General features: G+C 40.0%; 1 protein-coding gene and 1 long non-coding RNA gene across 6 annotated transcripts in view; one reads left to right on the top strand and one right to left on the bottom strand.

Moving 5' to 3' along the window:
• Positions 1-27,936, top strand: part of pou2f2b (POU class 2 homeobox 2b) — a 224,473-nt gene that overhangs the window by 119,025 nt on the left and 77,512 nt on the right. For 3 of the 5 annotated variants that reach the window (XM_057833942.1, XM_057833937.1, XM_057833943.1), the window contains exon 1: positions 3,725-4,728. The exons of the other annotated variants lie outside the window; for them this stretch is intronic. In XM_057833942.1, the coding sequence (XP_057689925.1) occupies positions 4,629-4,728 (100 nt within the window). In that variant the 5' untranslated portion in view covers positions 3,725-4,628. Of the gene's footprint in view, positions 1-3,724; positions 4,729-27,936 lie in introns of those variants that run through there. 5 annotated transcript variants of the gene reach the window in all.
• Positions 2,789-12,613, bottom strand: LOC130914592 (uncharacterized). The gene is made up of 4 exons (XR_009062964.1): positions 12,505-12,613; positions 11,676-11,772; positions 11,507-11,603; positions 2,789-3,781 (listed from the first exon to the last, which is right to left on the bottom strand). It is a non-coding gene; the product is annotated as an uncharacterized LOC130914592 (long non-coding RNA).

Raw genomic sequence — 27,936 nt, 5'->3', positions numbered from 1 at the left:
GAGAATATAGTTCATAGTTTGAATAGTTCCTTCATAGTTCCTATTATGAAATTAGAAAGATATCTCCAGTTTTCCGTGGTCAGTCGGTGCCAAATAAAAACTGGGAGTCAATAAAAACTTTGAGTCATGTTGAGGGCGGCGCTCTATATCAAATACTTCATTTTTTACAGTGCTTTAAAGACGCCACGTGAATGAACAGGCTGGCATTATCATAGAACGGCAAGCTTGCGTCTGATTGGTATAATGGAGTCATGTTATTAATATTGCGACGTATCAATGGTGAAATTGGTAGAGCTACTCACGGCATCACTGGAAAATAAATAGATAAATCTAATATGTTGAATAAAGAGGAAAAAAGTAACAACTCTTGTGCAGCCCAAAGTACCGGAGTAAGAGTAGCCATTTTTCTTCACAAATCTACTCAAGTAATAGTAAAAACTATGGCTTAATAAAACTACTCTTAGAAGTACATTTTTTCCTCAAAAAGTTACTCAAGTAAATGTAACGGAGTACATGTAACGTGTAACTACCCAGCTCTGCTTAGATACTGTATCTCTGTCCAATGTTAAATCTGAATAAATACATACATACATAAATACTTTGCGATTTTTTTACTTTTCAATGCGGGTTCTGGTCCCCATTAACTGCGAAAAACGAGGGATCACTGTACTGTGTATGTACAGGAGTGCTGTCAGCATTGCTGCAGAGATTGAAGAGGTGGGGGGTCAGCCTCTTAGTGCTCAGACCATACGCCGCACTCTACATCAAATTGGTGTGCATGGCTGTCACCCCAGGAGGAAGCCTCTTCTGAAGACGGTACACAAGAAAGCCTGCCCGTCTCATCAGACTGTAGGACATGGTTCCAGTAATCCATGTGCTTTGTTGACATGTCATCAGCAAACTGTTTGCGGGCTTTCTTGTGTACCGTCTAGGGCTGTCCCAAACGACTAATTTCCTCCCGATTAGTCAGCCGACTATTTTTACGATTAGTCGACTAATCTAATAATTTTTTATTTCTTTTTTTAACTAATTTAATAACGAAATTTTTGTTGAAGCTTATTAATTCACAAAAACATTTTGGAACACCTAAATTCTTTATTAACATATAAATAAATAACAAATATCAATAATAAATCACAAACAATGAGGTCAAATGCTGCTGGAATTAACTGGTGCGAAAAAAATGTAAACGGAAACACTGAGACGTCACCTCTTTAACAGGAGTCAAAACAATTCTTACTCTTTTTGTGGTATGTAATTGTCTATATTGTTCTAAATGTTAAAATGAATTGCAATGTCCCAGACAACCATTTTCAGAATAGTTTGTGTGAGTTCAGATGCTTTTTCTGGTGTGCATTCCGGATTTTTGGGGGAGGGGAAATACTGTTCAACTTTTGTTTGTTTTAACCTGAAAATAGATAAAGTAGAGAGCACACTGAAATATTACAATTATTTTGAATGAGAGGCACACAAACTCACAGTAACAAAAATTAAATATATAGTATTAATTTATTTATTTAAATATAGTATACTACTATATGTATATACTCAATGATACTTTATAATATAAAGTAACTAACATTAGTGCAGTCATGGATTAAGGTAAGCAGGCCAGTGCTGTTTCCATATATATTTTTATTATATTATGTATATACAGGATATATATATATATATATATATATATATATATATATATATATATATATATATATATATATATATATATATATATATATATATATTCCCCAAGTGGGAGCTTCCATGATCCCAATAAACTTAATAATAATTTAAAAAATATATTATATAATTATATTATATATTAATTATTTTATTAAATAAAAATGCACGTTGGTACGACGCACATAAAGGTAACTTCCATTTTTTAAAAATCGTTAGAAAGTTGTATGGATTTACAGTCCGCTAGCTTGTTGTTTCCTGTTGTCTTCCGAAATACACCTGGGTGACGGCGCGTCAAATGTTCGTTCATATCTGACGTGCTACTGTGGTATGCGAGCTCAGCTTAGCAAAGAGTACACACAGTGGCACCCTCCATATTTTCCTTGAAATAATTCCAGGCTCTGGCGATTCTGGTCCGCTTTTTGGACTTTATGCCGCTTTCACATGTCACCAATTCTGCCCTTTTTGGTAATTGGCGGTGTTTTCAACTCCTCACCGTAGTGAAGAGTGAACCGGCGATTCACTTGGCTCGTTGTCGTCGGTTCGTCCGATTTCCTACTCAGGAAGGCGGCGGCGTGCGTAAAAACACCGAGAGGCGTCGGATGGCTCTTTATGAACTTTTATTGACCAAGACAAAAACATGGGGGATGCCAACTCCGAGCTACCCGCGCACTTTCCCAACTCACCGATCTCGCTCCCTCTCTCTCGCTCGCCCACTTTCTTCCTCTTTGCTCAATCTGACAATGCCGGTTACATTGAAATAACAGCGGCCCCCTTGGGGGTGCCAGTAACAACCGCTTGCATCGCAAGCGCCCGCCATTCTAAACTTTATCCGCATGTAATTTTTTTTTAACCCATTATTACCCGTCAACGGTATGTTTTGCCTGTCGACGTATTTACGTCATCGATGACGTCGACAACGTCGACTAGTCGGGACAGCTCTAGTACCGTCTTTAGAAGAGGCTTCCTCCTGGGGTGACAGCCATGCACACCAATTTGATGTAGAGTGCGGCGTAATGTCTGAGCACTAACAGGCTGACCCCCCACCTCTTCAATCTCTGTAGCAATGCTGACAGCACTCCTGTACATACATAGTACAGTGATCCCTGATGACATGACATTTTGGAGGGAAAATGACAAGCAGTACTCAATTTAGACATTTAAGGATGTACGTTTTTTCATAGTTGTGTACTTACTTTTGTTGCCAGGGGTTTAGATATTAATGGCTGTATTTTGAGGGAGAAATGAATTAACTCTATTACCGGTATATAAGCTGCACACAAACTACTTTTCATTGTGTCAAAGTGTCATTTTGTCAGTGTTGTCCCATGAAAAGGTATACTTAAATATCTGCAGAAACGCGAGGGGTGTACTCACTTTTGTGATACACTGTATATGTACACACAGTTGTGTATTCAGATAAGTATAATGTATACTGTTGATGTGTACACGTGCTATACAAAAGGATATTGAAATATTTAAAAATATCAGCAAAAATAATTTTAATTAAATACTTATTACACTCTTTTCATTCCATTGTGTACACTGCATTGTGAATTCCATGTTTTTTTCAAACAGAGAATTAGAAACAAATAACATTGAACCTTGACCCACAAATGCTCCGTACACATAATAATTATAAACATTAGGTGCTATCCACCGGCCGTATGTTTTCAAGCCAGTCGTCTCTCTTTCTCTGGTGGCTCATTATCAGCAATGGCAACGAGATAGATAGTTAATTGCATTGCATGCAGAGGTTTTAGCGTTTAAACATCACCATGGATTCCCTTATCGGGGTTCCATCCTTGTTCCCCCCTCCAAATGCACTGATCACGGCTGGCATCATTATAGCCTGTATTATTAAGAGTGGTGGTGGTGTTGGGGGGCAAAAATCGATACAGGATACCTTTTGCAGCGCTAGTGAAAACGAGGGAGAGGGAGGGGATGGTTGGTGGAGGTGGTGCAGGGGGGTTGGTGGGTGGTGATGTGTGAGTAGTAGCGGCTCCTGAGCTGCCTCAATGTTGCAGGCAGCCTGGTGTGGCAGATCGCTACAACCGTGCAAGGGAGGCGGGTCGAGTGAGCTGGCTGCTGCATACCGGGGGGGCTTCCCAAAAAAACAAACAAATAAGACTCAAAAGAGACAATACACACAGGCGGATGGACGAAGTGTAAGTTGTTTTTCCCTCGGGCCAATCTCCCCGTTGTTGACTGGTCGCCGCGGTTGTTTGTTTATCTATCGATTGATTGCGTTTTAATTACACGAGAAGAGGGGCGGAGATTCGGGTAAGAGCGCGCGACTGTGCGGGTGAGTGTGTATGTGTGTGCGCGCGCGGACGTGCGCGTTCTCGTGTACGAGCGCGCTTTTAATTAACGAACCGGTGCATTTCTTTTATTTTCTTTTTTAACAAGCTAGCTTGTAACGAATGTATTGCGAAGCAAATGTACGCCAAATAGCTCCAAACCAAATATAACCACACAATAAGACTTTTCCCCTCCAAAGTGTTATTATTATCACCCTCTCGAATGCTGTTTCCGTGTTGTCGTGTCTTTTATTCAAGCTAATAACCAAAGCTAACCCTCTTAGCACGCCAGCGACTGTTTTCACGCCTTTTTTTGTAAATTTAACGTCACTGTATTCACCTCCAGGGGCCTCCATGTTGGCTTATTTAATCCAAAAAAAGAGCAGTCCTCGTCGTTTTAGCCCCAACTTTTCCTCTCGTCTATCCGTCTGTGTAGCGTCGTAACAGGTTCTATGCACATTCATCCTGGGTTAAGTCAATAAAAGTGCCGAGGGAGGGCTTCATGTGTACGCACCAAGCGGCGAGCCGTCCACGCCGAACCGCCTCCCGAACAAGTCGGACCGAGAGCGCCGAGACTCCGGCGAGGACCGAGCGCGCCCCGGTTCTTCCTCATTCAAACCCAAAGAAAGAAGCCGAAGGCGGAGGAAGATCATGTTTGTCCCCTTGCCGGTGCCGTTCGTCTTTCAGAGAGCTGCCCCTGACCTCAGCGCCTGGCGTCTCAAGTCCCCCCTGGCTCTCCGCTCCAACTCCGGTAAGACGTGTTCACTTGTTACCCCCCACCCTCCCCGCGGTTGTGACACTTCCGCCCCGCCTCGGTGGCTCCGTCGCATCCTTACATCCCCGGCGTGGCTTCCGTTCGGCTCTCCCGGAGAAGCGCGCCGGTCCTTTCCCTCTCCTCCACTGCCTCAACCTCCGTGTCTCTCCCCGACTAGACTCTCGGCAGGCAGGGAATATTCATGCCAACTTATTGATCCTCGCGGAGATCGATTCCGCGGGCCGCTGGAAGCAAGCGCGAGGGGGAGATAGTAGAAGGGGAGCTCGGAGGGAGCACATGTCCTTTTCCCCCCTCTTCTTCTATGTTTAATAAAGCTTTTCATTGGCGATTTTACGTAGGGTGCAAGCTGAAGTGGACTTTTTGTCCTAATGGGTGATAGCATCCTAGCTCTCGCTCCCCGCGGTGCTGTTCGGGTGCTACGCCGGGGACATGAGCAGGGGAGCGGATAGAGTCAGGCGGCAGGTGGTGGTAGTCGGCTGGAGCTCCGTAAAAGGGATGCATGGAGTGAGAAATTAGTAATTGTTGCTCCCCTCTGCAATAAAATCTTTAATTCTTCCATTTATTTATTTTTTTATATATTGCATTGCTGCATTTTTTTTGACTTGGGTCAAAAAGTCTCAGAATTGTCCATGGGCAAGGTTGTGCATGGTTGTTTATATGTGCCCTGGCAATCACACAAAGGTCAAAGTCAGCTAGGCTAACCTTTACGAAGGTGATTGCATGAAAAATCAATCGGTGTAGTGTAATTTCTTTTTTATTTTAGTTTCATGATGTCCCAGATCCTATGCGTCAATGCACTGCCTGTGGCCCACATGCCTCCGGTTGCCCAACTTTTAATGACAACGCAAGCATTACCCTGGTTTCGATATACATTTTGAGGTTTCAAATGGTGTGAGTAGATATATTTATGTTACACACAATGTTTGGTTAGCGCATTAGTTATTATATTATGGTTTACGAATGTTATTCCTCTAAATATTTAATTAGAGGTTGAAAAATGCAAAGAGGTTGAACACTACAGTGCATTTTTTTATGGTAATGTACAGTAAATGACCTAGCAAGTTTTTTTTTTTTTTTTTCACAAGTATTTACTGTAATGTAGAGGTTTTGAGGTTATGAATGACGCACAATGAACTACTTTAAACAGTGCTGTAGGAATACGTCCTGAAGTAAACTTAGCTCGAGTACTTATGGCTAGTCGTGATTTTTACATAAATATTACTGTGATGTTTTGAGGTTACAAATGGCGCACAGTTAGCGAGTGTGTGCAGTGGCATAATGATGCAGAAGTTCAATTACTGTTATGCTTTCTGTTTTTATTATTTTTTATTTCAATGGGTAAGAAGTCAGTTTAACACATGAAATGAGTTTCTGAATGAGATTACAACCTTTGAAGTTGATGAATGGCTCAGGAAGAACTAGTTTAACAATTAACATGTCATAAGAATTACTTTAAAAAAAAAAAAAAAAAAAAAGATTATTTTAGATTCATTGCATAAATGTGTTTTTAATACACATTTGTTATGGCTTTACTACGACATTGACATTGCTAGTGACCTCCTGTACAGGTGTAACATATACTTTTACAGTAGCACAGCATCAGTGATTGTGAATAAATGCAAGCGAGAAGGGACAGGTTCTTAAAGGGCCAAGCACCCCAACCCCCCTTTCACAGCGCGACGGCTCACCTCTCATTTCCAAATCACTTCAAGCATATTTGATTCAGAGCGCACCGGGGCATCGCCGCCGTTCTTGCACACACTCAGTCAGCAGTGCACGGTGTGTGACAGTGATGAGATAGGTGGGGGTAGGATGATGGTGGGGGCCATATCTCTAAGAAGAGAGGACTGGGGGGATGGAGCCAGGATGAGGCAAAAGGAGCAAGAACCGGCAGAGGAGGAGGAGTTTTGGCGCTGAAAAATTGCGAATGTCAGAAGGAGATAAAAAAAAAATGCGGGCTGAGAGAGAGAGGAGCGAGTGAAAGTAAGAGCAGATGACAAGGTGAAAAACGAGGAGGGGATGGAAAACCCAGTTTGAGCTGGAGAGGTGTGAGGAAAGAGCCGGATGAGCCATTACGTTGCCTCGGCTGCACCTAGCCCGGCATTGGAATAAGCAGGCAAAGTGATGGGATGTAGATGACGGGATAACAGTGATTCACTATGCTGGTTCTGTAATGCACAACAAGTGGCTGCACTTTGGTATTAAATATTTGTAGAATAATCGTGTAAAAATACTTTTGTTAAGTTGAAATGGATGAATTTATGTTGATAGGATTAACTTTATGTTCAAAGTTAGAGATTTTGTCTGGACGGTGACAGACATCCAATCAATACATTTTCACTACCAGCCCCTTCTATTCAAAATGGATTAGTTTCGCCGTCAATGGCAGCCAATGAGTTAATATATGAAAAACGCTATAGCGGTTAGAAATACTGTTGGTCCTTAAGTCCTTAGTCTCAGTGTTGTAAGTATCAATTTAACAAAGTTACTGTCTGGTCAATGTAAAAATAGATCATTTTTAGAGCAACCCTGGTTTGTATGTCACAGTCAATGGCAGCCGATGAGTTAAACATTTTTTGTGTTTCTGCATGAAAAGCTTGCAAAATGTGGAGATAAAGTACACATTTTTCACTGGGTCTTTATAAAATCCATAGGTGAGATTTTCAAGTCCTTATTTTGAACCACACAAATGTGACAACAGCCATTGTTTTTGCTGGAGTTATGATGTACTACTACAATGATTTCATTAGCCCCCTCTTGGGCTCTTGACTCAAGCGCCCACTTTACTCTTTTCTTCGGCTGGTGGCGGCTCCTTGACTCCTTTGACTCTGAGCTCTGTGCGGGTTCAGGGGTCACAGTCAAGAGCGCTTGACTCAGCTCCACCTGACCCTTCTCCGCCCCTGACGCCCCGCTTGTGTTTTTCCCCCCTTTCAAGTTAGAACGAACCTCGAGCACGACGGGGGTCTGGCGCACACTATCATGAAAGAGGTAGACCGCCGTACGACATAAAAACATGCATGTCGGGCTCTTTTCCACACGGGCAGCTTTAACTGATCTAGCTTTTTGTTCCATTTTTAATGGCATTGTGTCTCCGTGTCTGTATGTGTAGTCAAGTGCTTTGTGGCGCCATCAGCATTAACCGACATATGAAAGTTTAATGGGACATGCTGGAGAAACAGCGGGTTTCCCTCACGGTGCGGGATTTGAGATGATATGATGGGACATCACAGACCTTGAATCTGTTCATTTATGCTATGCACCTTCTGTCACACACACCATTAAGCACTGTCTTTTACAATGTGCGATTCAATCCTGTCATACTATACATACATACATCTGAACATTACAGACCTAACGTGGGTAAACCAAAGGTTCTTAACAGCATTTGAGTGTAGTTCTGATTCTAAACATTTAAACAGGTTTTAAAAAGCCTTTCTTTGTCTTCAAAGTCCTCACTTTTGATCAATGATCTAAAGAAAAATGATCTGCAATTCTGCTTTCCCATCTGTGAAAATTCAGGTTGTTTAATAAGTGATTTCTAGTCTATATAGGATGGTGTTTACTTTTTTTGCCACCTATCTGGCGAGGATTCCTGCTTCTGTTATTGCCTCTTAAATGTTCTGTCAATTGGTGAATCGTGAGTTGACTGATAAGTTTTGTGTTTTATGGTGAGTTGTCAAAATTCACTCCTGTAGTCAGACTACAAACAATATACTGGTATAGTCGATTAAAATATAGCATCATGCATTTGATTACTTTCATGTAACCTGTCCAGGTTTGGTCAATATCATAGTTCCCATAAATCCATACGGTTTGTCAGCCCTCATGTTGGTTTATTATTTATTAAAGTGAGTAAGTGATTTAAAGTCTTTAATATATTTAATATTATTTTTTAAAAACCAAATAAATATGCATTAAAGGATTCTGCTGTGAAATACATCGGAGTCCGCTTTCAATGCAAAACCTATGAATAATTGCTGAATATACCAAATTTCATTTTGCAGAGTGCAATTGGCTTCGGGGGCTGAATTTTCGAATAACAGTTTACTCACTTGGGGGGAAAAAAAGGTGTATTTTCGAGTACGGGAAAGCCCTCAAAGTATAATTTATGTGGCCCAATGTGACTTCATACACAATCAAGAAACATTTAACCCACATATGATTTATAACTGGAAACGTGTTGATTCTTGCATTGTATTTGTTCATAAATTTTGTGCAACCCTCAGAGGACTTTGTAAAAAGGGCCCCTTTCCCAGTTTTAGACAGCGGATCAATTGTATTTTCATGTACAGATCCATTTCCCCTATGATATATTGCATGCACTTGTGCCCACTCTATGTGTATTTGTGTACGAGCGACGGCCCACGTGGCGAACGACCGAACGAGGGTGCGCGCAGGCACGGATCGGTCCGTCGGACGCGGGGGGGAGCGTGCGAGTCGCAGTGTTAACATGATTGCAAATGACAAAATGTCAACCTGGGTTTGTTAGCGACATAATGGGGAATCAATAGACGTGAGAAAGATGTCAATACTACATGCTTTATTGCATTAAGCTACCTCTCTCCTTCTCTGTAGCCACCCCTCCCTGCTCTCACCCTCGCTTACTCCCTGTCTCACTTGCTGTCACAATACGATTCTCTCCCTGCTGGAATTAGATTGGTGAATATGACTACAGGAGCAGACTGATGGCGGAATGCTCCAGTGGCTAATGAGCTTTTGGTTCTGCTCTTTGCGTACATTAGGATGGTATATAGATGCACTCCCTGCACTACTTGAGACCTGACTGGTGATGTAGAGTTCAGCTTACAGTGTGTATTCAGCCTCCAGTTTAAATGAGATTTACTCAGTGTAGCATGCATTTTTCCACGTCTTTTAATTTCTTCACCAGAGATGATGTCTTTAGCCAGTGGGCGATTGTATACTCCATCCTATACACTGTTGGACCAACGGTGACATTGAAGCGCCATTTTATTTTTTGTGTGCAAAATATTTCAAAATTTTGGCAAATTATACGTAATTGCCACTCAAGCGTTTCCTCTGCGTTTCTTCAAAAATGCCTCGTAATTTTTATGAAGTCTCATCGTGTGAGATTTTATTAAAGGAAGATGGCTGCCCAAAACCTGTTTTGTGTGGAGGAGAAATGATCATGTGACTGGCTGTGCCCTGTCCACTGGCGTACAAATTCAAAAAGTTTTTTTATTATGTTCTTGAGATACGTTTTAGTTTGGCAATACTTGTTTTTTTTCCCCCCAAAAATTCAAGTTTATATTACCTTTTTTTTTTAATTGGAAAATTTGGTTTTGCGAATTACGAGGTGTAATGGAAACATATCCAGAGATAATAAAATCAGGTTTGGCTGATTACACGATCTAACACATATTTTGTTCCGAAGTTTTAAATGGTATTCCTATTTGTTTCATGACATTGGCATTTAAAAAAACTTGTTTCCCAAAAGGTTTGGTTTTGTAGTGGGGCTGAACGATATTGGTAAAAAATGAACATTGCGACAATTGGGGGGTTTGCGATATATTGCGATATTAAACTAGAAGAATTTTCCCCGGATGACTTGAATAGCTCTACTTGGGAAGACTTCGGTTTACTCACTCTGACCACTTTGTAGTCATATAATAGCGTTTAATCAAGGGGGCTCATGGTTGATGAAGATTGGTTTATATAAAAGGGATCTATGAAGCAAAACAAAAGTTTATTTTATTTATTTATTTTTTTGAATATGTAATGCCATGCGATGGGACTATTGCGCATGCGTACATGTTCAAACGATATATTGTGCAGGCCTGGTTTGTGGTCACGACTTTGAAGTTCTATTTTCCACTTTTACTGTTTTACTTTTATGTCCCAAAAATGCAGGAGGAAATCCTTCGCTTGCAACTGAAAGGCTTAACCCTCCCCCACATGTTGTTGCTCAGTGTCAGTGAGTCAGCTGTGCTACACAATGGCTGGAGGAGGTGAAACTCCTGAAATTTTTTTTTCCCCATCGAAGAAAATGAAATTGCTGATATGGGAATACATCGGCTACAGAAAAGTAGCCGCGACTTCGAGGTGGAGGGCCAAACGACATGTAAAACATGTTAGTGGAGGGTTGCTGCCGAGGAAGCAATACCTTCAATATGATTTCACATTTATACAAAATTAAAGATTAGTAACAAGCAATGATAATTAAATCCAGCGTGTTAAGTGTGTCTAGTGGTGGTAAAACATGGTGTTTTTCCTCCCTGGCAACTGTCTGTGTTGAGAAAGAGAGTGTGTGTATAAGGTAAACATGATACGAGTCATACACAAGTGCTTTTTATGGAAAATAATTCAATTATTTATGTTCTGATGGTAATAATGTTGAGCTGTGGCTGTGGGATTAGGCTCACCTAAGGGACTGCAATTTTTTATTAGAATTTTTTTTTTAACTTAATTACGTTCCAATTTGCCAATATGTTTTGAAAAATAAAAATCCTGTTCAATGGAAAGTTTATTTCATTTGTATTTTTTCTAATACGGATATCTTAAAATAACACATTTTAGTGCTGGAACAGCATTACCGTGAAACCGTGATATTTAGGTTCAAGGTTATCATAGAGTCAGAATATCAAACCGGCACATGCCTAGACCCAAGCAACACAAATAAAACGATTACAAGCCAGGAACAATTTTTTTTCCCTCGTAACATGGTATTATCAGACTTTAATACTGTTAGTTACTTCTATTTCATGCATCCAACAAGACTCAGTGCAGCTCTGCTTACCTTTCAATTTGATGTGTGATGGCAGTTTCAGTGTCTCACACAGTGGATTCCGATCGTTGCTTGGATTCTGCCATCAATCAGCCTAGTTGATCATGCCCTGTGTGGGGAAACTTAATTTGTGGGTGGTTATTATGTAAAAAAATACTTTGAAAACACTGTAGCTGCTCACTTCAAATCAGTTTCCTCTTCAGCAGGGCGTGCTTGCTTGCTATTCAGATAGCATTTTGAAGAAGAGTTAGTGTTTGACTAGTTATGCAGCAGAAACCCTATAGTAAATGTAAATATCGGCAAAGAGAAGGTTAATTTCGTCGTGGCAGCCAAATTTGTGATTGTGATCAAACTCAGTAATTTTCCTACTATACGACGCACCTGACTATAAGCCAAACCAATCAAGTTTGACAAGAGAATTCAAGATTTGCTTATATGTAGGCCTCACTGAACTATAAGCCATACATTTCCACATTGTTCAATGGAATTTTTTCACACCCAAAGTCACATTGCTCATTAGCCTGTAAAAATCCATTAATTAGCCGCACTGGACTATAAGCCACTTGGGGTTGGCGTGGCAGCAAATAGTCAGATAATTAGGGTAATTGTGCATCCCTAAATTGGTGGCTACTTTTAAGTTAAATATCAACTGCTGGATGACTATTGATACAACACAGCTGACTACTCTTGCTCTCATTAACTTCTACTGCAATTCACTAGACTTTGTAATGCTGTCTACATTTACCTCTTTAACGGACGTGCACAGGTGCTCAATGGTGAGCCGTACATGTCTGGAAGGGAATGTTAGCGCCGCGATGTGTGGCTAATGTAGTATTAATGCTGATGAGGTCCCACAGCTCATTAGCAGCAGCGAGCGCTATCGAGTTTCTCCAGACCACACGCGCGCATCAACCACTAGCATATTAATAACCATTACAAAGCAGTGACCTTTTGCGCAAATACTTCACTCGCAAAGAGAGACACACGGCATCCAAATTGTGCAAACTCACAGTGTTTCCCCTCTTGTGGTTGCATTAGTACGCGCGCAAGCAGTAATTTTGGTTAGCCACGTCCAGTGAAATACAGCCCAGCATTAGTCCTAATCACAGGCCGGGTGAGCAGGCCACTTAATCAGACCTATCACCTGGAGAGCACAGGCACACAGCCATAAATGGACTCGGTGTATATGTATGTGTATGTGTGTGGGTTTGTGTATGTGTGTGTAGTTGCAGGCAGTTAATCAACACATCAGCGGGAATCAACACATTCAAAGCGCCCGGCTCCATTCCGGGTATTGATTTATAGCTTTTCTTTCCGTTGTCGTCTCTTGCCTTCACTCGCATCCAGATGACGTATACCTATGGAGAACTGGAGCGTACTTGACCTCTACGGGAGGGGACATCCTGTTATATTGTGTGTGGGCGTGGATGTTGGAGAAAGCCTGGTCAGTGGTGACCTGGCCTGATCAGGACCTTGAGTGGGCTTCGCCACACGCTACCAATCACAGGCTGGAAAAACAGGTTGTGAGCTCCTGCTGGTTATTGACTGCTTGCTTAGTGTACTGACGCGACAACAAATTAACAGCTTTATGAGTTGCTTTTTAAAATATTATCACCCTAATCATGCCAATCACATTTCTAGCTCTTTAGGTGGATAAGTCAATTTTGTGTGCTTTAGTTCCGAACCAAAAGAGTTAATGTAAGATTTATGATTGTTGTAATAATTAAGGAGGAAAATTGACCACCTGGAGTGAAATTTTGCTACTTTATGACCATTGGCAAAGCCTGATTTTTGCCCTTATTTCCAAGCTATTGTTGTATCTCTCCATGTGCCGATTACCTGTTTCAAAGTATACCATGGTATGAAAACGTCACGGTTTTAAAACAGAACAAAAATTTTCCGTCATATGTTGCTCCGTGTCAGTGAGTCAGCTGTGCTACACAATGGCTGGAGGAGGTGAAACTCCTGAACCCCCCCCCCCCCCCCCCCCATCGATGAAAACAAAATTGCTGGTATGGGAATACTTCATCTACAAAAAAGTAACTGCGGCTTAGAGGAGGGCCAACTGACATGTAAAACACGTTAGCGCGGGGTGGCTGCCGAGGAGGCAATACCTCCAATATGATTTCACATTTATACAAAATTAAAGGTTAGTAAACACGGTCATGAACGTTTCCCACCAGCTAAGAGAGTAAACTCCAGCGTGTTTAGTGTGTCCAGCGGTGGTAAAACGTGGTGTTTTTTGTTGTTGTTTTTTTTTATTCATTTTAACTTAACATTATACTTATGTTCCAAATTGCTAATATGTTTTGAAAAAAAAAAGTTCAATGGAAAAAGATTTAAATTTTTTTTATTTATTTTATTAATTTTTTTTAACCCAGATATCTCAAAGTAACACCTTGATACCGTGAAACTGTGATATTTTGGCTTAAGGTTACCATACCATACAATACAGAATCTGATACTGGCACACATCTACTTGGCACAAAATACCTTGGAGGAGTTACTGTATATAAAATGACTGTAGCATTTGGGCCTTTGCTGTGACCAACTGAAGGGGATATAGAGAGATTGTGTTAGTTGAACTGAACCAACTTTTTTGTTTTCTGGCATGTTTGAGACATTTCATTTTGTTTTGTGTGTGTGTTATACTATACTGATACCATGCGTTTAAAAGAAATATGCAAATAGTTTTTAATCAGTCTGTTTATTACTGGTTACATTGGAAACCGTACACAATAGGCACAGTCTTTCGGTACACAGCTCTACATGCAAGCAGAAGACAACTTCAACGGTATCTCATAGAGTACACATGTCAATGGTCATTTGTCAGATCTCAGAACCATGTTCACCATCTACAAAATTTGGCGAGTGTCCGGGTCAAGTTTTTGCTTAAGCCTGTCAGATTTAGTCAATGCCTCTGCAAAGCAATCCACATGCTCCTAGCCAGAGGGACTTCATTCATATCTTCATAACAAAAGCTGAAGTCTCCGGACGGTCAGTTTGCCGTCAGTGCGCTCATAAACGTGCCAACAATCAGTTTTACCGCCCTCAAGTCTTTTTTTTTTTTTTTTTTTGGTTGTTGATTGCTGCAGGCTGTCACCTTTTGCACCCTGCTCATGTGCAAGTACATTTAGCTAATAAAAAAGACCAATAAAACCCAGAGGTTTGATTGGGTGTCTCCCCTTACCTCGGGAGAGCGGACGGCTAAATCAAGGGTCCTTCTACTGCTACCCCTCCTCCCACCATTTCATTTAGCTGATAAGATTTATGGTAATGAAGGCGTCCTATTAACCTCTGGGTTTCCACTGCTGTCCTTCACGGTGAGGGTGGATGAGAGTCACGCTCGGCGATCGTAGCAAAGGTAGCCAACACGTCCTCTCTTAAGACCCGCACACACAAATAACCGCCAAACGTAGCTCAGCCCTTTTGTGAGGGGGTTGAATACATGTTTAATCTCCCTCCACTCCGCATTCTCCCATTTCTTTATCCCCTCTATCCTTCCTGCTCTCTATCCTCCTTTTCGGCAGGAGGCCTCTGTTCTGAAATTAATCTGCTGTACTCAACCACCTTCTCGCCCGCTAATTCTCTTGTGCAGTCTCTTTCGTCCGGACGTCCTTTTGTCGGCTATTGTTGCCCTTGGTTGGAAAAACGTGACTCTAGCGCAGAACACAACAAAACATTTTAAAGATTTTAAAGAAGGGACTGCACACCCAAGCAAATGTGTTATTGTTTTATATTTAACAGTATTTGTACTATTGACATGATATGGTATTATACTTGAACAGATCTTTAAGGGGCAGCAGTTCGATCCAGATTGTTGGAAAAAGCCAGGCTCAGCCATTAGCTTACGTTGGATATTAGCATCATCATGTTTTTGTGCCTCATTCACAAGACAAAAGATGTTAAAAATGTGTCTCGGCAAGTTTTTTTAAAGTAGTTTATGTTTATGATATCAGTCACTAAATTCAAACACTGTTTAAAAAAATGTTCTTGAACCTGTACCAGCAAGAACAGCATCAAAACACAACAAATCCAGCATAGTAGGTGCTCACCAGCTGGATTTATTTATTTATGCATTCAAAGGTGGCTAATGAGGGTCAGAAATAATTAAATGAAGGTTAACAAGCACTTATAAAGTTTAACATCCTGCCTCAACCAGTAAGATTTCAAATACTTTTGTAGTTTTGGAAAAATCAATTAAAAGTACAATATTAGATTTTTACTTGTCGTTTTCTAAAAAAAGTTTGACTGTTCACATTGCTTCAGTGCATTTTTTCATAGGGCACAAGTAGGCACAATCAGATAACACTATTCTTCCTGCTTTTACTTTGATTGTTTGATGTTTTAAGGGAAAAACTACACCTTTTCATGTCCATCCCAGAGGTAAGAATCTTGTTTAACAAATTGTAAAAAAACACACTATTTCATTTCTCTTAAGTGCAATATTAAAGAAAACATAAAGGGCAGAATTTCCAGGAAGGGGTTTCCCAATATGGAGCTAGACAATTTATCGATGCCAGTGATATTTTAGCCAAACAAATACGAAGATCCCAAATTACCCACCTTTAGTTGTTTCATCATTAATACCATTATCATTCGCAGTTTGCATACTTACTGTAAATAACTTTGACCAACAGTCAGGCCCGGAGTGGCTAATCGGGAGCTTCTGGACGATTCCAGAAGGGCCGGCCGGCCAGATGGGCCGGTCCGGGTTTTATTTAAAAAAAAAAAAAAAATTAGACTGTTATAATTTTTTGTTTGGTATTTATTTATGACAGTGTCACTGAGTAAAACTTACATTCTGTTACCGCTGTCCCTGTGGGCCGTCTTAAAAAAAAAAATATATATATACAGTATTTTTTTTTTTCCAGACTCATCCTCACGTGCGCACACGAAAAATACAGCATGCAGCTCCGCCCCCTAATTGTAGTCTGTATTGAGCCAAATTAGCTGCTATCTCGGTGGTCGGGTGGATAAAAAGAGCAAGGGTGGCGCTGAAAAATAAGAATTAAAAAGAGAAAAGCACTCGTGAAAGAATCGGCAAAATGCGCGAAAATAGCAATTTTTTTTCATGCAACGACCTTGCTGCCTCAAACTACAGAGGATTACAACGAAAGTGGTAAGGTCAGATGGCGAATAAAATGCAACTTGCACCGTGTGATACGACAATATGTAATTGTGGAAACTTTGGCTTCTTGTAGCACCTCACAAGGGATATGTAGCAGCAAGCATTAGCCATAATGAACACACCACAGGTGCAGAGCTGGAAGGTAGGATTGCCATGTCGTTCAGCGAGTGAACAATAGAATTAATATAATCAATTACGTGGCGTTTTTAAAGTGGAAATGGAAAATGGATAATAGTATCATTAGAAGTTGTTACAATGTGCAATACGTATTCTTTATTTTTCATATTGTTATGTTGCTATGTTTGTTTTATCTGTAAGCACTAATTTTGTTAATATTTAATGTTGCAGAAAAGGTCTTATTTATTAATTTATTTTAGGGCTGTCAAAATTATCACGTTACCGGGCGGTAATTAATTTGTTCAATTAATCACGTTAAAATATTTGACGCAATTAATGCACATGCCCTGCTCAGACAGATTTAAATGACAGTACAATGACATGCCCACTTGTTAATTGTGTTTTATGGAGTTTTGCCGCCCTCTGCTGGCACTTGGGTGCGACTGATTTTATAGGCTTCAGCACCCATGAGCATTGTGTAAGTAATTATTGACATCAACAATCGCGGGCTACTAGTTTATTTTTTGATTGAAAATTTTACAAATTTTATTAAAACGAAAACATTAAGAGGGGTTATGATATAAAATTTCTATAACTTGTACTAACATTTATCTTTTAAGAACTACAAGTCTTTCTATCCATGGATCGCTTTAACAGAATGTTAATAATGTTAATGCCATCTTGTTGATTTATTGTTATAATAAGCAAATACAATCCTTATGTACAGTATGTTGAATGTATATATCCATCTTGTGTCTTATCTTTCCATTCCAACAATAATTTACAGAAAAATACGGCATATTTTATAGATGGTTTGAATTGCGATTAATTACAATTAATTTTTAAGCTGTAATTAACTCGATTAAGAATTGTAATCGTTTGACAGCCTTAATTTTTCAAATGTATCATTTAATAGTTTTTTTTTAAATCCATTTTTAAATTTGTTCAAAATGATGTTGTGTTGCACTTGTTAAAATAAAGCCACCTTGTTAAACAACCATTACCTGCACTGAATTGGAATACACAGAATTACAGTACACAGCTTTAGAGAACACTGAACTTAACACGTGTATGCATAGTGACATTATTTTAAATGAGTGGGCCGGTCTGAGGCATGAAATTCCAGGGCTGAAAATGAGTCCCACTCCGGCCCTGCCAACAGTCTTTCACCTGTAGGACATTTATACTAGAGGTGTTGTCTTTCCCTTAAGACCTAAATGTGCTATTCCAGGCTTTCCCCTACATATTAATTATTGTGGCGCACCGCCACACCAAAATAAAAGCCGCCACGCCGTGCAAAGCAAATGTTAAAAAAAAAAAAAAATTAAGGCCATTTCAAACTAGCGGCAGCCTAGTGTGAAGGGTTCAGCGGCAACCTATTCATTGTGTATTGTAATGTCCGTAGCTCTGCGAGGCCCACTTAAGAGACGATCGAAGGAGGGACTGTGACGTAGAGGGAAGCGAGATAGCGGTCGCATGTCACGGAAGCCCGCTGTTATTTTGTTATTGTTTTTCTTTATTATTGTTGCCACATTAAAGTGGGTAAGCCAATACAGACTCCTCTCCTTCTTCCCCCCCATCCAGGGCATTACAGTATTTTGGATCGGACTTTTCGGCGAAATTAAGCAGTGGACGGCCGTCTTGGACGGAACGGCAAGTTTGAATGAAATTGCGCCGAGAGGCGGGGAGAGCGCCACTGCGCTAATATCAACAACGCGTTCAATGGCAGAGGGGCAGGCGTAGTTATTATATCTGCTACCAGGCTTTTTCGGCGGACGGATATACGCAATCGCGGCTGATGAAACCTTGATAAATGTGCTCTTTTTTTCCCAAGTTTTGCGAGCTCTGGGACACTCGAAAAATTACTCTCCTTGCTGAGCTAATTGGTACCTCAATGTGCGTTTGTGTGGAAATGGAGTTCACGAACAACAACAAAAAAATATTCACTTTCTCACCGAAACTTTTAAATTTCTTTACACGGCAATTAGCATTTCCTCCTACTCCTTAAAATGGATCCATTACAAGGGCGTAGGTTTGGCCTCAATATTGGTAGGGACGATATAACAGCATAACCTCCATGTACACTTTTTGCTGGGGATGGACATTACCGTAATAAGACCCAACAGATTGGGTGAACGGGGGTCTGGGCTACATTTTTCACCACCAAGATGAGCCTAATTAATTGATAGGATAAATGATTAATGCAAAAATAAATCTGTATTGACGTACCAAATTTCACACTGCTAATTTAGAATGTTTTAATACGATGATTTTTCTGAAAACTATTCAAATAATTTTCTCTATCTTGTTTTGAGTGTTAAAGACTAGTTAACAGATTAATGGGTCAGATTATTCAATTTACTTTAGGTAAATATTACCATTTGTTCTAATTAAGCCCATACATCTAAAGGTTGGTCATTTTCCACCAAAATCAAGGGGGAAAATGCTTTTAAATAATGTTTTGAACAATATCATAAAAAAAAAACTTTATTCGTTTATTTATTTATTTTTTGTTTAGAATAAGTGTTAAAAATAGCTATCTGAAAATATAATCTTATTTCAAGAAATCTGAGTAAAATTTACTTAAAGCACTGGCAGATAATTTCAGTTATTTCTAGTAGATTGAAAACAAGGGAATTTAGTCAACTGCCAATCAAACGTGCGTTTGAAGTCTGAACATAAGGAAAGTCATTAACTTAATAATGGTAGGGTCAATTCTATCCTTACAAAATATGTGAAGACAATCTAAATGACCTCTATAACTGAACTCATTATATAATGCAAAAAGGTTGCTTAAAATTTGGTGGGGACAATTTGAGCATCCTGAAAAGTTCCTAGTGTCATGTCCCTAACGTCCCTATGCGAACCTACGCTATTGGTCCATTAACAGAAGTACTATTATTGTTGTGTTAATGTAGTACATATTAGGGCGAATAAAAGGTATTATTACGTAGAGTAATGTAACGGTAATCAGCTACGCATTTTATGTACATGAACCGTAGCCGAGAGCTACGATATTAGCCTGGCTCATGAAATATTTCAAATAGATCTTTGTCATGGTTCTTTTGGGAAACAAAATTTGGGGGAAAAAAAGTCATGATATGACGCAATTTTGCCGTAGCACAACATGGTGAGGCAGTCCGACTCCGATGCAGCCCACCACCGCAGCTTAAAAAAATCCTAGGGGAAACACTGTATTCATACACATATTTACTGTTACGATGATTTTGCTACTGCATTGCGAAGACTGCTGATAGACTAGGCTGCATGCCAACAAAACAAGCACATGTATTTGGGTTATGTCGTAGTTGTCTTAAGAAACGAAACGAAACTGTGGTAAACCAAGGATCTGCTTTACTGGGTTGCTGTGTAGTGAAACGTTTTTTGGGGCTTTTCCCGCCACAATAAGAATAACTATATTGACACACTATAGGGGTAGCTGTATGGATAAGAAATCGAGAGGGTGCACCCCTCCTTCTTCTGTACAAGAACTGCACCCCTCTGTCCCTTTGTTTGCTTGTAAAGACGGACAAGAGGGGAGGCGCGGATTCGGGGGCCCTGTCGAAGGAATGACTAAGTGACCTCTTTCTCCCCTCTCTTTTGACGCTCTCATGTTCTGTCCATTTCAGCGTTGTGCCTCCCCATATTCCTCCCTCTTTCATCCTATTTCGTTCCCCCTTTTTTCAGCCTGGTTAAGTCGCCATGGCTGTTGGCCTCACATGGTCTGTCCTCTACCTTCTGCCCTCCCTCCTCTGTATCCGTGCATCCGCGACAGTAGCGGTCTGCTTGCCAAAGTGTCTATAAGACGCATTAAGGACCATAAAAGCCTAGTTTGTGGTGGCACCAGTCAGAGGTAGTGTACAAAAGTGACTTTAAATGAGGCGGTGATTACCCCAGAACATGAGAGAGGGACTCCGAAGTGGCCAGGAGAGTGTAAGACAAGGCCGCAGCAGCTTTTTCTCTTAAAAGAAAATGAAAGTGAAACTAATTTTTGTTTGTCTCACCCTAAGAACTAAAAAGCCTACCTGAGTGCAGGCGTGGCGACGAAGTTGCAAACCCAAATTTCCTATGGAGCCCACCAACCTTCCTTCCCTCTTTTTCACCCCTCTGACTAATTGGCCACATGTTGTCTTGAGTGACAAGTGTAATCATCAGTCAAATTATGATGGGGGAGGAAAAGGGGAATGACAGAAGGCGGTGTTGGGGGGGCTCAGAGGAAGTGCTTTGATCAAACATGAAGATGGAGGGGTGGGAGCACAAACAGTCATAGCTACATGGAAACCTGCTGTCCACACACCTGCTGCTTCACAGAGCAGCAGCATTAGTAGCACATCACTGACGAGCTGCATTCACTGCTAATGGCACCAAGTGTATTGATTGCCATTCTCATGTAAATGGCATTGAACTTGGCCTTGGAGAACCCCCGCTGCTTCTCAGTTCAATACGACCCCACAATGGCAATGGGAACAAAATTTGATATGACATGTATAATCACTTCACTAATGACAAATTTCGAGCCGAGTTATGCAATGCTACAAAGAATACAGAATATGGAATAGATCAGTAATAGTTCTGCTGCAGAAGTATATGATAGTGTTATACAGTCATTTTTGGTGGTAATTAGTATTTCATCAACTATTATTTTTATATTTGCATACAGTGACACTACTAACATGATTATACAGACGGCGCTACAATTGAATTGGATGAAAAAACTATGCATCCTTACAGTTCTTTAAATATTAAACCAAAGTACACAAATGTCGATTGACTACATTCTTAAAGGGAACCTCGGAATTAATAACTTGTAGGGTCGAATGAGCCACAATTGTTCACTTTTACTAAAATATGTTATTAGAAACGCATAAAATATTGCCATTGATTTAAAAAATCTATTATATTTTTTATATTATATGGGGGTAGCTTTACAGCAGAATGTTGATCTTTTGACCACATTAGACACGTAGCGTATTTAAACCACTCTTATTTGATATTGCTACGTTTAAGTATTTTCTTAAAGCATCTTTAATTAATATGTTGTGTCCGTGTGCATCAAAACAAAAAAAAACTGAAAGCGCACGGTTGTACTTTGGGCGTCAAATTCGCCTCTTGTAGACATTTCGCCGGTGTAGCACATTTTACTTCTTTTTTATACTTACTTCTTACTGATCTGAAGAAATTTTGTATAAGAGTGCTGAGAACAATCTTTACTGTTTGTAAAGTAAGGCATGGCACACTGTTGATTGCTATTACTCTCTTAGCGGGTATGTTTACCACATGAGAAAAACATCCTGTTTGTAGTCCGCGTCCATCTGTGTTACGTACTGAATTAACAATATTTGCAGCATTGTCTGTAGTCAATGGTATGGATTGATTTGGCTTGCTTAACTTTCATTGAGTCATGGCGGTTTTTAATTCATCGATGTAGTATATGGACTACGTGTCCCATGATCACTCTGGGCTCACGCAGCCAATGGCATGGGACTTAGGGGATCTAACGTAGCACATCTAGGTTCTCTATTTGGTGATAGCTAGTGTGTGCGCGCGAGTGCTGTCGGGCATTAAAAAAAGTTAACAAACGCCACAGGAGTCACGTCTGCTCATTACTGCACAACACCAGTATTTGACAATCGACTTTCATAAACAGGACGAATTTGAAGTACAGCGCTCTTAATTTGCCACTCATTGTTCATCATTTAACCATGAGTTAGCTCTCTGTGACCCTTGGTCTTAACCTGTCTGTTGCCAAAGCGGGGTAATTCTTAACAGCCAAGTCGGCAACAATATATTGGGGGACTTTGTTATACGTATCAGTAAAGACAGTCTGTGTTTAATATGTACGAGTGGGGATAGCCGATCAGCGCTCCCAAAATGCTGCCCAAAAACGGATCTGGACGGTATTGTAGCCGGCAAGCCCCCTCCTTAAGTTTCTGTCTTTCCTCACGAGCAATGATCCTTGTGCGCCAAAGCTCCCAACTTTCGTGCAGTTTAATGGAGGAGTGGAGGAGGCTCCTAGCAGCAGAATTAGTTTTTTCAAGGCAAAGCTATGCCAGACATTTTAGTGAGAGAGACGACAAAAATAAATCCGGAAAATACATTTTGGGGGCTTTTCATTTGGATTGAATGTTTTTGCCTATTGAATCGAAGAGGGCGTATTGAACGGTTCTATATAAAACCGAGCATTGTTGCATCCTTAGTTTTAATATCAAAATATTTTAACTCATAATGTTTATCTTGTAAGGCCTACAAGTCTTTCTATCCGTGGTTCCCTTTAATATTGTTGTGACTCCAAACTACAGCTAGGCGGTCTGGCCCCAAACAAATTACAATTTCTTTTTTCATATAGCTCCTTTTTTTTAAATTGGTACTTAAGCTTGGAAACAAGGTCAGTTTTGATTTCCTTGCCCATATGCGACAGTTAAGGTATCCATTAGAATTTTTTTTCTTTTTTTTGTGCAGTATGAACAGTCCTATTCAGATTTTTTTCATATCTGACCTAGGCTCATTTCGTATGTTGATAAGAATCTGATGTCGCTAAAAAAAAGTTGGCTGCGATAGCACAAAATCCTCAAAAGATGCGACAAAAGCGTAAGGGGGGGGCGCCACCCCACCGTATTTCCGTAAACACTACGACACGTGATAGTGTGTTACAGGGGATCCGTAGATTTTATATGATGACGCGACTTCACTGCATTTTCCGCGCCTCATCTTTCTGCGAAATCTATTATCTTCTAACAGTACAACAACTCTCTGGTTCCCAGGATTCAAATTATTTTTCCATTTATTGTTATCTTAATGTCCCCCTCTATTCATTTAACATATTTTTTTCTTTTGATTCTAGTTGTAATCCAAAATATGAAGCAAGCACAAAACAGAATGAATCAGACTGCCACATGACCAAACCCATAAAATAGCTTAGCGAAATTCCTATATATATGAATGTGGAATATGGCAGAACTATTGGCTGATTGCATGCTGGTTTAATAGCCAACTTAATACAGTTTTGTTAGTCACCCCCTACACCCACCTGTAATGCCTATGCAAACTCACAAATACATTTTTTTTTCTTGCTAACACTACCCTCTTCAAGGCACACCAAAACACCACACAGTTTTATACAACATACTCTAGCTCATTAATAAAAAAATGTAACCAAAAGAATGAGTACTATCGTTGGTATTTGGTACATTATCTACATACCTAAAATAACTACTCTGGCATAAACCCCGCTTATGCCCCGCGTTACATGTCTATTTAAACACACTTTGTTAGCAAGACCAGACGCTATATTTTGCCGGCAAGCTAATGAGGTTTACAGTAATTAGGAGTGCTGATGAAGCGCTTTGATTCCCTGGCTGTAGCGGCGCGCTCATTAGCGGCGAGCTAACCGCAGCCCCAGTCACATCCTATTAGGCGGCTCAGTGTACACTCTGAATCAGGAGCGGGAGATTAAGCAGAGATGAAAACGCTCTGCTTGCACACACACATGCTAGCACACACACTTATAAATTGGGTGAAGTCCACAATGCCCTCACTACTATAATGAAGTTTGTAGATGAAAATTCCCCTTTTAACGACAGCTTGAAAAATATACTAATTAGGGTTGTTTCATGGAGCGTGAAGTTTCTTCGAAGAAAAGTCACTTTTAACACAACACTGCGTGGCTATTGTTACTGTATTCAGAACTAGTTAACCAGATTTTTCTGGATTTAACCCCAAAAAATGCCCGTTGAGATTAATTAGATCTGGTAGAAACTTTATCAACTATATCGGTTTTGTGAGGGTAACACTTTACTATTATTAACCTTCATATAAATCCAGTGAACCAGTTTGTCCACTTGCAGTTGTTGACAAAAATATGTTGGATAATTCAGGGGTTATGAAGAAGGCTGCATCTAAACATAGCTCAAATGTGATGGTGCATTGTGATTATCGAGCAATGTTGTGAAAGTGGTCATTTAAAGATGTAACCACCGGCAGAGATTTTTAGAAGATAATTGTGTTGCACTTTGATATTTATCTGTTTCCTAACTATGGCAAGAAATCATTAACATGATCAGTGTTTTCACATATATACATAGAATTAATAAAATATTGAAAGTGATTTGAAAATAAATGATTAACAAATTTAATTGGTAAAAGAGAAATAGCTTTTGGGTTCAAACAAGTTTGGTGACCCCTTACATACAGTAGACATATACTGACCATACATAAACCATATTACAAAAAAACATTTGGGGGGGAAAAAAATGTATGACGCCCCCCCAATGCTTCAAATCAAGGCTGTCAAACTAATTTTTGTCCTGGGCCACATTACAGTTATGGTCTGCTTTGGAGGGTCAATTATGTTTGCCAATTAGGGCTGACAGTTAATTGCCTAATCGACGAAAATTAAAGACCAAATGAACCGGCAACTATTTTGATAGTTTGAGACTTTGTTGACCCAAAAATGGTCAAGATTCCCCGGGGGTCCTTAAAAAGTCTTAAAATGTCTTAAATTTAAAATCAGGACAATCAAGGTCTTAAATTTTATTATAAAAGAGATGTGAGTAGGCTGGGTGGAGCGTACACAAATCAGCAAAGTAAGGTGTAGAACCCAGTAATATGTGAATCACTCGTAACTTACTGTATTTTTTGGACTATAAGTCGCAGTTTTTTTTTTTTTCCCATAGTTTGGCTGGGGGGGCGACTTGTACTCCAGAGCGGCTTATGTGTGAAATTATTAACACATTATTATATCATTTCACATGTTATTTTGTAGCTTAGTTTAAGCAATTTTCCAATTTCTGATGAAAAAAACGGAGAAAATGAGCTTTTTGTAAATGCATACATTTCAAACACACCTTTGATTTTAACAAAGTTATTTTTGGGTTAGTTATATCCTAACCATCAGAATAATGTTTTCCTTTTACAAAATACCATGAACAACTAACAAATAGACCTTTTGATAGCAAAGTAACAATTTATATACACATGACTACTGAGAGATGACGGTTTGTCGCTGAGATGACGCCGTTGTTGCCATGTCAGCCGTGTAAATTTTTCCCTCATCGTTGTCTGTCTCACAAAGATGGATTATTTTTGCGTCTCTGCAGGGTCTGCTCGGCGAGCCGCTGCACTGGGGGTCCCACTCATTTTGCTCGGTCGTCCAGCGCCTGGCCTCCCAGGCGTCCTCTCGGTTGTTTTGTTCGGTCGGAGCGCCGCCTGGCATCATGCCGCCAGCGCTCTGACCGTGCTGCCCGGCCGTTCATTGCTGTTGAATCGGGTTGCGGGTCTTACAAAATGCGCTACTGCTCTCCAGTGGCCAGTTTTATTGCTTTAAAATAGATTTGGAGCCTTGTTTTTTGCTTCTCAGATAGATCGCAAGCTATAGATGGTTCTTGTAAAAAAAACAAAAACAAAAAAAACGCAAAAGACGTATAAATACGTTTTTGGGACGATGAAGCATTTAAAAATAGAACGTATTTATACGTTTCTGGGAGCAAATGAGTTAATGGCTATGTTACGTTAACATACCGGCCATGTTCGCATTTCGATGTTCATGCATCATGTAAAATTATCATACTGTACACTAGAGGTGTGCATCGGCACTGCCCTCACGATTCGATTCGATTACGATTCGGAGGGCCACGATTCGATTCGATTCAGAGGGCCACGAAGCGATTCGGTTCGATTCAGCAATGCATCACGATGCATTAAAGCCTGGGATGCATTAAAATGCTAAAGCAAAGCATATTTTACACGAATCATGAGGCAACACAAGCGGTCAGACATTAAACAACTTTTTATAGGCTCTTGTGTCATTCCTGGTTGTAGTCAAATGAAAATAGTAATATATATTTTAAAAAAAAAAAAAAATACATCACAGTAGCAGCCTTTAATTTTTTACACACTGCATAAGTTTGGTCAAGTTTCCCACCAACCTCATAGAAGCCAAAATGTCTCCATATGCCTGCTTTCAATGTCTATGGTGCGTCAATAATCTTTCGCGCTCCCTCTTTCTCCTCTTCAGCCATTGTTGTTATGTCTTATCTCTCTGCTTTCTCGATTGCCACTGCGCAATTGCGCATGTCTGTGACGTTACTCCCGTGAGGAAGCAGATTTGGGTTCCTCGTCCCCCCTGCATTGCTTGTACAGTAGCTCCCTCTACAGGTAAACATGAGAATAATAATACAAATGGGGAAACAAAATCCATTGCATCACCGGAAGATTTTTGAACGGACTTATATATTTTAATATGTGCTGAATCGATTCGGCTTGTTGCCCGCATCGAATCGCATCGTCCATGGCCTGCATCGGGATGCATCGCCGCATCGATTATTGTTGACACCAGTACAGTACACTTATTCAGCATGTTGTTCTGTATTGTATTTTTATTTTAAATTGCCTTTCAAGATGACATTTCTGTTCTATGTGTTGGATTTTATCGAGTAAATTTCCCCCAAAAATGCGACTTATACCCAGCTGCGACTTATAGTCTGAAAAATACGGTAGTTTCTTTTAAAACGTTTATTCTAAAAAGCAAATTTTAAGAAAGGGGGAAAGAATAGGAAATGACATATATCATTCAGGACTATAGACATTTTATTTCAATTTTATTTGGGCAACACCATGGCCGATTCACATGGCTTTCGTGTGCCACACAAAATGGGCTGGCAGGCCGGATCTGACCCATGGGCAGTGGGTTTGACTCCTGTGTTAGAAATACATTCAAATTATTGTAAAACACACTTTTACTTTTTAAAACAGTCATTTTAAATAAACTTAAACACTATTTTTCAGCATAAAATTTATAGAATATAGTGTACTTATTCTGTTGTCTTTTGGGATGCCGTGTGCCATAAGTGTTCCAGTGTCTATACATGAGCTGTGGCTGACATCAGCTCCTGCATCTGTTTGTTCTGCTTTTCTCCATCTGTAAAATTAACAAATGAAAAGTGCAACTGTGGCTCATCTTTCTGACGTATGATATTTTAGTAAGAATATTATGACACCCAATTGATAAAAAATATTGCTCAAAATAACTTACCGGTAATATGGGATGAGGCAAAAAAAAAAAAAAACAACACGATATAGCAGTGGCGGCACTGTTTAACTAACCCATATACAGTGTTGTCCTGATAGATCGTTTTTTTAAATTTTATTTAAATGCCCTCTCATGAAGCAAAGGAAAGCCGCAGTTGCTGATGTTTTT

Source organism: Corythoichthys intestinalis, chromosome 4 (assembly GCF_030265065.1).
Source record: "Corythoichthys intestinalis isolate RoL2023-P3 chromosome 4, ASM3026506v1, whole genome shotgun sequence".
Taxonomy (NCBI): domain Eukaryota; kingdom Metazoa; phylum Chordata; class Actinopteri; order Syngnathiformes; family Syngnathidae; genus Corythoichthys; species Corythoichthys intestinalis.
The sequence above is the reverse complement of the archived record's forward strand: the minus strand, read 5'-3'. Positions and strand labels throughout refer to the sequence as shown.